The sequence below is a fragment of the Oryzias melastigma genome, linkage group LG15 (genome assembly GCF_002922805.2).
Source record: "Oryzias melastigma strain HK-1 linkage group LG15, ASM292280v2, whole genome shotgun sequence".
Lineage (NCBI taxonomy): Eukaryota > Metazoa > Chordata > Actinopteri > Beloniformes > Adrianichthyidae > Oryzias > Oryzias melastigma.
In genome coordinates this window covers 6,667,629-6,680,224 of record NC_050526.1, presented here as the reverse complement: position 1 = coordinate 6,680,224, position 12,596 = coordinate 6,667,629, and the positions used below count along the sequence as shown (strand labels likewise).

The following is a 12,596-nucleotide window of genomic DNA, read 5'->3' as shown; positions in this document are numbered from 1 at the left end:
TCGTTTTGCACTTTTTATGTCTGCAAAAACAAAGTGCCACGCTACAAGTGTCTGGTTTGATCCTGCACGAATCCACATTCAGGGTGATGGCTCAGTCTACGGGTATAAATATTTTTTTACTCTTAAATAGTGAAAAGCAAAGACGCAATCAAAAATTAATGGGCAAAAACACCAGCAGGATGAATATTCAATCGAGAGGGTGTCAACATTAAGATCTGATAACCCTGTGATCATTAAAAAGAGGAAGTCGGTGGAGCGTTTACTCTCGTTGCAGACGACTGCCAGGGGGGTCCTGAGTTCTTTGTAAACTAAATGGCTGGAGAAAGATTAAACAAGCAAAGCCTAAAACATGCCGATCATTGTGAATTCAGAACAAGGGATGAAACCTGCAATTATTTCTTTAAAAAAATCTCTAATGCTGCCTTCTTTTCTTTCCTGCTGTAGCGATTGGAACAAAAAGATATCCCGACCTCTGCTGCTGTGCGACTCCGCTCCTCCGCTGTGACGGAGTTGCACTCTGAATTGATGGCCGCACCTCCACCTTTCATATGAAAGTTGAACGTGCGGCTTGTTTCGGTTCAAATCCATCATTAAACCCGCTCCCATATCAGCAGCAATAAAACTTTCCGAGCCCCAGATTAACCTTGCAGACAGAGAAATACTGCTCGCGTATTCGGATCAATACTGTTCCCCGGGTTTGGAGGGAGAGCGGGGGTACCCTCAAGGCCTTCGGATCTGCCTCTTCACTTGGGGGGGAAAAGAGCACAACACCAGGCTTATCAATACTCAAATCCTGGTGAAGAAGAAGTGCCACAGAGAGGCGAGGATCGATTGAGCACACTGAGCTTTTCACAGCTGAAGCCCAAGTGGAGCAGTGCTACTGACAAGTAATTGACACTGACAATCTGACTCTGGATCTGAATCAGGAGCTGAGGGCTCAGGCTCCCAGCCTCCCTGACGAAAGGAAAGAAACGCCTGTAAAACATGAGAATGAGTGCATTATACGCTCATCTAGTAGCACTGCCACTGGCTAACCTAATGTATAAATTATATGAGGAATTTAGAGCAATGCATTGAATTAAAGAAATCGTCTTTTAATGCGACTTCCCTCTTAATTATCTTAAACCACAGGAAAAGTGGTGGATGCTGACATCTGAAGGAACTCATACTGGCTGCAGTACTGTACAAGGAGTGCTCGCTGCCTTCACGGAGCACACCGGTGGTGCCCACAGCACTACATGGGCAGAGTTAAACAGCCTTTGATCAAAGAGTTTGATCAAAAGAAGACGCACCGCTTGCCCTCTAGCCCTCCATTTTGTACGCGGTAGATTCACGGGCCAGGTTTCCTACAAGAATCGGAGATTTGCTGTGAACGTCTACGGAGCGAAGGCAGAACAAGAACAAAAAAAAGAGAAAGCGAGGACTTAAAATCGTGCTGTAGGTAGAGCTGTTCCCCCTCAGCCGCTCTCAGAGGGAGGCGCTGATTTCACCATCTGACAAATCAAAACAGATCCACAGCTCGGATTACTGTTTCTGCATGTGGAAAAACATTTTTGGGAATGTTTGAAACTAGTTTTGGGTGAGGAGTGATTCTTTGAGAAACTAAAACAAAAGGTGTGAAGAAAACTAGAGAATATACAAAAAAACGGTTAAATATCTGTTTTCTTTTAAAAATGTATTTCTTTGTTTTCTAGATTAACTTTATTTTCTTTAACTGCCATCCTGTTTATTTTTTCCCAATCAATTTTTAATTAGAAATATTTATTTCAGGCTTAATTTATTAACTCACTTTTAATTAGTTTTTATAAATGAATTCCATTTTTTTCCAGTTAAAAAAATGCTTTTTCACCTTCAATTTTCTTTTCAATTACAGTTCAATAATTACTTTATTAAATATTTATTTTTAACAGGGATGCTTAAAAGAATGATTTTATAAAATACTTCTACTGTAAATTACTTTTAAAGTCTGATAAAGTAAAGTAAGTAAAGACAGAAGCCTGTCAATCACTGTCAGCCACACTCACCGGGTTCCTCCTCATAGCCCCTCCCACCGCCCGCACCGCTCTGGGGTTTCCCGCCATCTCAGCGAGGCGTTTGTAAGACACCGTCTCTCCCAACTTCACATCCCTCAGAAGGACGTGCAGCACGCGGCTGGTGAACGCGTCTTCGCCACGCGGCAGAGGACGGAGAGGAAGAGCGACAGACAGAGAACAGAGACAGAGCCATTTCATCAATCAAACGCAGACAGCCGACTGTGAGCGCCGTGACATGATGGCACTTTCAACATGGATTTTTGGAAAAAACCGTCTCGTGTGCGGCAAACCAAAAGTTTAAGACAACATTTGCTGTTTCTCTAAGTAGCTCATGTCCATTCTTTCTCCTTTCTTTCCTCATCAAACAGCCTAATACATAAAAATCCCCCTATTTGACCTTACAACCAGTATTAACACTACACACAAGCAAGATGTGAGAAAATTATTCCTATGGAAGAAAAATCTAGGTTATGCTTTAGAAAGGTCACAGCTAAAATTAAAAAAGTTCGCTCCTTCATTTAAAAGGATTAAGAGAGGCCAAAAAGACTGCAAATCTGCTCCACATTTTTAATAATAATAATTTGAATGTTGCACACCATTTGTGGTAGTGGGATGACTTTGAGGTTAATCAGACCAATTTGTCCTTTTAATTGCTTTCTATTCAGAGTAGATTCATTATATCATTTTCGCTTAAATGGCGGAATTCTTCAAATCATCCACAGCTTAACCGACCACATTAAAGGCTTTGATTTCATTAGCGCTTTAGCAGTTGCATTATCTTTTTTTTTATGTGGATTACCAGGCAGTGACTGAGAGGTATGTTTGATTGCAGCAGACAAGAATGTACTTCTGGAAACCTTGAGACACTTGTGCTTGTGCGGCGACGAGACACACAAAAAAAAGAGGAGAAAACACGTTTTTGGTGCACAGAGGATGAGGAACAATAGTCTCGTTATCAAGAGTGGGTAAAAATTCTTCTAGTGTATACACTACATGTATTCAGTCATGAAAATTCAATTAGTGATCTCCCATTCCCTCTCATTTATATGGTCTAAGAGAGCACATGACAAGTGATCTATGTGAAATCCCTCTAAATTGGCATTGTGTGAAAACATGTCACACCCCTGTCTCTCTTCTACAGAGTGAACATCCTTTGCTCCCCAGGCTCCCTCGCTACCTTATAGTCACTCTCTGCTACACAAAGCCACGCGAACAAGGCAATTTGCCTAAACTGGGGGGAATAAGTGTAAAACCTAAAGGGGATACGTTTGATTGATGCACACCCATGTGAGTTCTTTGTCTTGAACAAGGCCCGTAGGTACTGTTTAATAATTTTTCAGGTAATAATCACGCTGTCAACGAGATGACGGGCTCTTACGCAGACAGCCTTAATATCACGAAAAGATAAGATACACCCCTTGAATTTTTTTTTTTTTCCGATGCTCCAAAAAAGCCGGGGTTTGGCCTGGTGATGATGTGAGCGCTACATTTTGATATCGCTTTGTCACTGATGGGTAGATGAAAACCTGCCCGGGCTGAGGTGATGACAAATCCCTGTTGATCCAGACGTTTTGACAAAAAATATATATATATCGCAGAGTGGCTGTTTCTCCTGGATGCTTTCACATCTCAGAAAAAAGGAGGAAAAACAAGTGTCTGCTCTCATCTGCCGCTACAGAGGTGAGAGAACTTTAACCTCATCAGCGTTTGTGACAGAGACTCCGCGCGGGTCGCTCAAGGTGACCAGCAATAATTTGGAGCGCGGTCCCCCAGCCCCATACTTCATAAAGAGCCTAATACGATGTGTCTGGGGTCAGGACCCTCTTTAGATCGGGGCGCGCTGAAGTCAATTGTTTAAATAAAAGTTGAGGGGAACCACTTACATGTTTACAGACATCCCATAATTATGTTACAGGTCATTACCTGCTGTGAGGCCAGGTGATGGGGTCGCTGCAGAGGCAGGGATAGATTTACTCGCAGTAAAATCGAACAGATCTAGCGATTATGAGGGTATTGACATATGTGATCGATTTGCTCATAATTTTGTATATGAGAGCAATTTCAAACACAGGCGTGAGATAAAGAAAAAAAAAAGCCGTAAAGTGATTTCTATCGGCGCTGCTAATGACAGATTTGGAGAGACGACCTCCAGCTGACAGTCACCTCTTCCATGGGTTGTGAGAATACAAAGACAATAGTGGAAATGCAGCCACCTCATTATCCTTTGTGTCTAATGGGAGGGAAGACTTTGACTCCCAGTCAAAGTGTCTCTCGAGTCTTGAGGGATCCATACTTTTGAAGGCTGACGGGGTGCTGATGATTCTGTGATTATTCGATACTCTGAAAACGTTCATTTCCCTAATTCCTCTCCACATCACAGGGGCGCGTCCTGGCGAGCGTCTCATCTCGCCCTGCGCTGTGCACAGGGGGAGGTTCGGGGCTCCTGCAGGAGCACAGTCATTTGGGCTTTGAAGAGCGCCCTTCCCTCCTCCCCCAACAACCCCCTGCTCGCCAGGCCCCCACCCTCGCCTGCACATTCCCCGCGCCGCTTACCGAGACTAAGATCCTCTCGTCTGTTACATATGGATGTATAATTAATGAGATAAGAATATGCATCATTTTTAAGAACCCACGTTGGCGTCTGTGTTTTTTCGCCGCGCACACACAAGTTAACGGAGCATAACATACACGTGCTCTCACCATTCCTTTACCCTTGTTGACCAAACTGGCGTGTGATGCTCCGCATGACAGTCAGACAGTCTATAAAAACGCTGCCTCGCATCTCCTTTCATGTCACCCTCTGCTTCTCAGGTATGCCGTGACAGCTAATATGAAAAGTGGCTTGTTTTGTCAGAAATGTGTAAATAAACATGGCAACACTTCAAGTGAAGGTCACAACTCAATATTACATGACAAGTGCTGCGAGAGCGCCGCTGCGTTCAGGTTCTCCCTGAAGATAACTGAGCAAACAAAAGTTGGTTGTCACATATTGTAATGACCTGATTAAACTTGTTTTTTTTTTTTCCGGTCTCTTTTTCCCAGAGTAGCAGCGGCTTCACGACTTGATTGTGGAGCACCACTATAACAAAATAAATCTTTTTATATTTGCGAATAAAAAAATATATATGAAAAAATCGGAAAAGAAAACAGAAAAACCTTCTATTTTTCCTCCTCTGAAGACAAATACTCTTGATGCTCACATTTAACATTTTCATTGCGGCTTGGCCTATGGTTCTACCAACTGAGAGCAATTCCAGCCTGAAACCTGTATTTACTAGGCCCCAAAACAACAGATGAGGGAAAGACGTGGTACACAGCACAATCACCTATTCAGATCAGGTACTAATGAAGAATTCCATCTATCCTGAAATTTAATTAAAACCCCAAAGACTTCAGATGAGATGCGATTTGAAAGAGCCTGGGGCTGGTACACAAGCACTTGGTGGCGAAGGGAATCGCACTGAAAGTTGATATCGTAATTGGTCCTGATGTATTTCTGCATTGCCTTTGCGGGAGCGTGGGACTCATAGCTGTATACAGGGTCTCGACGGAGTACCTGCTCATTGAAAATGCCATCACTCAAGCACTGCAGATCTGCATGAAATTAGAGAGCAGCCAAGGCCTGATTGCAGGGGAAGGGAGGCGCAATTGTTAAACGCATATATTAGTTACTTTTTTTTTGACTGTGTAGGTGGTGCTGGTGGGTTTAACCCCTTAACACCAGAGCTCTAGTGTTTATGATCTTTGATTTTCTGTAACTTTTCAATGGTTAACACGATCAACGTAATTCCAGTAGATTTTGAAGGAGAAAAGCGGCGTCACGCCGCTTTTCTCCTTCAAAATCTACTGGAATTACGATCATTGTAATAACAATCAAAGAAATACAGTATGCTAAAGATTTTGTATTAAGCATCTCCCAAAATAAAACGTTCCCAGTAGTGTTTTAATTATGATTATGAAGTTTTTGACCAATATCCCACAATCTAAATGCCTTAAAAAGCCATTTTTCATGTTAATCTGATCCAAAATCTCCTCTGAGGGGGCGTGGCTTTTGGAGCTTAGCTGAGCAGCCCCACCCCTGTCTGATTATGATAGCTTTGTGTCTCGCTAGCGTAAATCTTTACCGCTGCTATATTAAAATGTCAAGCAATATCGTTTTGAGTCAGATGTCAGCTTGGACGAGAAAGTGAACAGCTTCATGGACAGAACTTCCTCCAAAATCCTGATTCTTCCTCCTTCAAGTTCCAGTTTTTAGCTAATTCTCTAATGTTTATTGATGTTGCTTCAACCAATAAATTCAATCCATTGGTTTCTCAAAGCAGCGTTCCTGGGAAAATAATGAAAACTAATATCAAAGTGGTCTTTCGTTGATTTACAATCCTTTACAACTGCAGTCAAATGAGCCGCCGTTCACATCTTGTGGAGTCTCACAGAGATTTTCAAGCGTTTGAAGTCCTACCACCATAAGTATTGTATAAAACTCACATAAAAAAATCTAGTGACGACTAATTTGACCACGGAAATGTGAACGGTGGCTCATTTGACTGCAAGATGCCATCTTCTCTTCTCCGGCACCTGAGCAAGGCATGCTTGCCGGGCCAGACGAGGTGTTTAGTGCATGTGCAGCAGAGCTGTTGTGATGTAAAGAAGTTCATTAATTCAAACTGAGCCTGTCTGAGACAGTTTGATAGACAGCGATTTAAAAGGAGAAATACTCTGAAATGCAAAAACAAAATGATTTCTTATTACATTTGTTCTCTTTCATAACAAAAATGCCACACATACATGTTAAAAACTCAAAAAACAGGATTTTCACCGGATGGAGACTTTAAAGGGTTAAATGAACTGAAAATAATGAAGTTAAAAAACATCTTAAAGTGGTTAATAAATGTTTTTTTTTTCACTTTTAAATTTCCACAAAAAAACTTGGATACTACAAGTAGTTAAAAAGACAATGATTTTTGGGGGGGTTCTCTAATTTTACTGTCCCCAAGTGACTGGTCAACCTAACAATAAGCTCATTCAAACTTTACCACCATTCACATGTTCTCATTAAAAAAAAAAAAAAAGAAAGAAAGCTTCCCGTCTGAAAATGTCAAGAGTGGAATTCGATCAGTTTCAAAGAATGTGCCAAGAATCATGGAAAACTTGCCAAGACTAACACGCGTGGTAAGAGCTGCCACAGATTACTGAACCAAGTTACAGCTCTGTGTTCTGTTCTCCCTCCGCCGCTCACACACCACCCACTTTTCCTCCACTCTCCCTCTCAGCCATAAAATACTTCATTATAACACAGTGAGCCAGTGAGTGTAAGTGATGTAACTGACAATTAAGAGTGAAAGCCTGATCCCAGTCATGGCTCTGCAAATATTTATCCATGACAGACCTCCTTGCAGGGCGGGGTGGTGAAAGGCAGGGAACGGGAGACTCCCAGCGGTCTGCGGCTCACTGAAGTACGCCTGGAGCCATTCAACGCAGCGCTGCAACTCGGGGCTCGTTTCTGCTGGGCTATCGTTGACCACACAGCTCAGGGGGGCCTCGCTGCTCCTGTGAGGGATGTGAGGCGGGATAGAGAGGTAAGAGGGGGATCAGAGGAGCAATCATAAAGCCCAGTTCTTGGCTGAACAGTGCGAAAATATGTCACAGGAGTCCAATAACATGTGACACAGATGCAAGATGGGGTAATTTGCTGAGTGAAAAGCTAAGTTGTTAATCGAGACGTGCTTAAAATCTAAAGTTATGCAATTCCAGGTTGCTCCTGTCAAGCCGCTGTAACAGCAGAATGAAAATATATGTTTGAATATATAAATACATGTTTAGAAGGAGCAGTAAAAAAACAGCTCAATGACATCTTTGGTTGAGTTTATAGTTCATGACAAGAATAAATGGATTTTTCCTTTTTTTTTTTTTGGCCAGAGTGAAGCTGGCCAGCAAAGCGCTGCACTTGGACGTGCATCTTAGCATGAGGAGAAGCTTGGAGGAATTTGCCGATGGTTGACTTGGCATCACTTAACAGCTGAGTTTCTCTCTGCTGATGACCACCCCCCGGGTCAACGCAAGCAGCCTGACCCACATTTGACACTTAAAGACCCAACTGGGAAGGTCCTCTCTTAGCATGTGCATTTCTCCAAAGTGGACCTCAAGCTGTGTTGCGGATCCTAAAGCAGGCCGCCAATTCCATTAACTGGTGTACAGGACTTATAAATAAATGATACAGACGTTTAAGCACTCCTTTTACAAAATTGACTTATCCTGTAAGGTATTAATAATAGACATTTACTTTGTTTAACACAGAGCCTGTCTCTCTCCTGGCTGCCGTAACAACGCGGCCCTAAAGTGTTTTTACACTTCTGCAGGTCACAGTTTGAGCATCGTTTTATATTAGACATGTGAAGCCGAGCTGGAGCGGAGTGTTATGACTGCGAAGGCCAGTTTTGGAGAGAACCACTCTCTGCCTGCTAGTTTGTGGCGATGAAAGTCTCTGGGGTGCCGTTTAACAGTGGGTGTAAATACAGTAAAAGGTGTAAATACTCTCATTTCTAAATAAACCACACAGCAGTTTATAGTTGAGTGGTGAAAACTCGGAAAGCCACCGGCGGGCTCTGCGCTGAGACCCGCTCAAACAATGGCCATGGCTCATGGCAATCTCTGTCGGCATGGGTGAGTGCCCAGCCAGCCCCTACTTGTCATTGTCTCTCCTTTCCATCCCTCCCTCCCAGCTCTCCCCCTCTCCATTTCTCTGTCCTCTCACTCCAGCTCTTTTGGCTCCCTACAACCCGGCACCATCAACCTCCCCCCCACCTACCGCCTCTTCCTCTCTCAGCAAGGATCTTCAGGCCACTGTTCCCTTCCTAACCTCCCCCTCCGTCTCCTCCTCCTCCACCCCTTCTTTCTCTCTGAGAGGATGTTCCAGCCGCTGCACACTGACAGCTCGGGGATATTGTGAGTGGAAATGTTCCTGTTGGACCCGCAGGCCCTTACAATCTACTGGACAAAGGCTAGTGTACCTTTGCTTAAGGCTCACCACCTTTGACCTCCAGCTCGCGCTTCACACTTGTCACCGCGGCTAATTTCCCTTTTTCCCCGCTTTGCTGCTTTGGAAAACGTGTCGGGAGCGACATTGACAGCGGTAAAAGTTAATGCCATGCGGTACATGTTGTGGCTGGGAAACCGGGAAAATAAATAAATAAAAAGAGGAACAACATCGGCGGAGCTGAAGTCTGTCACCTCTAGAGGGGATTGCTCTGAAAGAGCAGCAGCATTTTCTGCAACAATTCAGAGTCGACAGACAAACGGCGCCCTTTAAACCAAATCCTGGAAGAAACTATCAGAGGAGGAGCGATCTGCATGTCGCCCTTCTGCCTTCTCAGGTGTGAAAAGCGAGAAACAAAAGTAAGAGGGCTCAACTTTAACTTAAATAAACACTTCAAACAAGGCGTGCGCCGTATTGTTCTTTCATTACCTTCTTGACTGCATAAATCACTCGTTTTTTTTCTATGTACTTGAGCCATTTGCTATTTCATCACAGGTGAGGAAATATAAAACTAATTCCAAACTAGCCAAGGACCTGCTGCACTAAAAAGAATATTTCCCCTGATGCAAGATAGTGATTTGAGAAAATTTCTAATACTGTGCTCCTGTCACAATCAATTTCCAATTACCATAAATCATTGTTGCGTAAAGTGGGAGTCATTTGGAGTTCTACCCATTTTCAAAGTCTAATATAAAGAATGAAATGAGCACTTATATAATGTTGGAGGTTATTTCATTCATCCTGGAAGAAACAATCAAAAAGGCAGAAAAAAGGGATGACACTGAACTTGTCAATTTCTGTTCAAATATGTTTGGTGTAGCACAAGACTTCAGTCGGACTTTTTTTTCTATCTGCAGCAGACGTAAGAATGAAACAGTTTAACCACAGGATCTAATTGAAAGGAATCTGGCGAAGGGTGTAATGGTATATTGCACAAAAAGGGGAAAAACTCAGGACTCAAGCCTCCATTCTATGAAGCGTGATGGCGCTCATCCTGACTCGATCGGCTGTCACTTTTGACACAGCCTGCCAGAGTTCTCCTTCACCGATCATGGGTAACATGGCGGGTCAGAGGATGAAATAGAAAAGGCCAAGAGCAGTCCAATATTTTTCTCAGCTTTATAGCTGCAGATACTTAACTCAGACACGTCAAAGACTCAAGAGAGCATGAAAAAAGCCTAAAATGACTGTCTAAAAAGGGAGAAAAAATACAGCATGTCTCTATGAATGTCAAGATCCTGATGCTCTCTGAGCAAAAGGCTGTGATACAACTGTAAGCCTCTTGCTCAATGCAGCGCGTTCAACCATTCCAACATCATTCAGATGCCTATCTAGCTTTTGCAGCGGGAAAGTTGAGAGCTTCTGGAGTAGTGTACTTCTTATTCGACTGTGAGGCGGGTTCTTTTCATGCTTGATCTTTCAAAGTGGAAACAAAAAAAAGAAGATGAAACACTTCGGATATCAAGGAGGTCCTTCAGCTGGATGTTATGGTGGCCCTGAAGTGCAAATCACTCAACGCAAAAACATATTAAAGATCACAACTAGGAGTGTAATGATTAATCGACGTAATCGATTAATCAATTTATATTTCTATTATTCAACTAGATTGATTTGTCTGAGGCAATTATTAATCCAATCGACTCATTCCATTATAAAATGACATACATCGATAATGTCAAATTTGGAAAATACTATTTGGTTTAAGGAACGGTAGATTTATATTTCTATAATCTAAAAATAGCCATCAAAGCGGACAACACTGTGATGGCAGCAAAAATGATCAATCCGTAATCACAGCCCAATGTGTAGAAATGCTTTGAATTTGGTAAAGACGTCATCACACAGAATCTTGAGGCACCTCACAATTCGATTACAATTCAGGAGGCAACGAGTCGATTATGAAACAATTATCAATGCATCCTGAATCTGATTTTTTTTAGAAATGTATTCTCTTCACCGCAACACACTAGACTAGGGGCTATTTAAGTGTGGCCCGCGGGCCGAGTTTTGTGGCCCTCAATAAATCACAACAATGCTTGGAAAAAATATTTTTGTTTTGTGGTTTCTGGTGATATTTGCAGGAAAAAAGATAATTACTCCTTGGTCTCAATGGTACAAAGTATTAATTTCCCCACTAGAGGGCAGACAACATTTTATATGTCACTGCCTCTGCGAAGAAAGACAAGACCGTGACAAGACCGTGACGACGGCAGTAGAAATAGAGTTAGAGCGAGAGGATGAACAGGATTCGGAAAGACGTTCCTTTGAGGAAAAAACTTTGTGTTGGTGAGTAGAAAAGGCGCTTCCAAGCTAAGTCGACACATGTTTACTTTGTCGTATCTCATGGGCTGGACATAGTCATGTGCCTGATTTGCAACCAGGTAAATGAATTCAATAAAAATCGTCAGAAATCATAAAAACTATGACAAATTTACTGGTGAGGAGCACAACAATAAGCTCAAACAACGAGGCTACGCTGACAGCAGAGAATGTTTACAAAAATCCCAAAACTCAGTGAAGCTGCGACAGAAGCTAGCTGCGTTGTGGCTTTGGAAATGGCCCGGCGTAGCAAGCCCTTCAGTGATGGAGAGTTTGTAAAAAAATTGATGCTGAAAGTAGCTGACATGGTTTTCCAAGAGCAAAAAAGTTTGAGGAAAGTTTTGAGTCTGTCAAATGATACAGTTAGGCGTACTAGACAAATAGCAGACTTCAACTTCCGACAGAAACTGAGGGGGACTATTTGTTGTAAATACGTTTTGCTTATAGACATCATACAGGTCTAATGTTGACCAAAATTTATAATATTCCTCAATGTTTCAAATCTTGCTCAGTTTGTTCTTATACTCTGTTAACTGTACAAATGACAGTTGGTCAAGTAATTAAAACACTTTTTTTCTGTTTATCCATTGTTTTTTTTAATCAAAGATGGCCCCTAGTCTAATGTCGAGTTCTTCATTTGGCCCTCTGCTACAAAATCCTTGAGAACCCCTCCACTAGATCGATAGTACTTACTTTTCTCCACTAAAGTGCCTTTTTAAGTAAAGACGAAATCAGTATATTTGTCTAACTTTTATTAAGAAGATAAAAATTTTGACATAAAAAAACATTTTATTTGGCAATTAAAAAATTTTCACAGCATCAAAATAAATTTTCCCTGAATTCAACAATTGTACATAATTCTCCACCACAGAATTATGGTCTCAAGTTCTTTGCTATAAAAGCTCCAAATGAATGCATCATTCGCTTAGCCTTTTCTGACGGGGGTGGACGTTTGCTTAGGATATGTTTTTTTGACTTTTGGAAGTGCTAGCAGCAGAACTTACTGAATGGTTTCTATCCTCCTCTTCCTCCAGGTAGAACCATACAATTTCGTTTTACAAAATTGTTGTGTTCACTCAATTTTTTATACTTTTGTGGTTAGCAATCATTTAAAATTTATAAGCAATTTCAGAATCATTTTTTGATCGTAATCGACACATCTAATAATCAGTTTTTCCCCCATCACTACATAGGACTGAGACGATGAGTCG

The 12,596-nt window shown here is 42.0% G+C and overlaps 1 protein-coding gene across 4 annotated transcripts in view; it reads right to left on the bottom strand.

Moving 5' to 3' along the window:
• mgmt (O-6-methylguanine-DNA methyltransferase) overlaps nt 1–12,596 on the bottom strand; it is a 43,306-nt gene that overhangs the window by 1,501 nt on the left and 29,209 nt on the right. For all 4 annotated transcript variants that reach the window (XM_036215643.1, XM_024296808.2, XM_024296809.2 and 1 more), the window contains exons 3-4: nt 7,420–7,580; nt 2,025–2,164 (exon numbers count right to left, since the gene is read on the bottom strand). In XM_036215643.1, the coding sequence (XP_036071536.1) occupies nt 2,025–2,164; nt 7,420–7,580 (301 nt within the window). The remainder of the gene's footprint in view (nt 1–2,024; nt 2,165–7,419; nt 7,581–12,596) is intronic.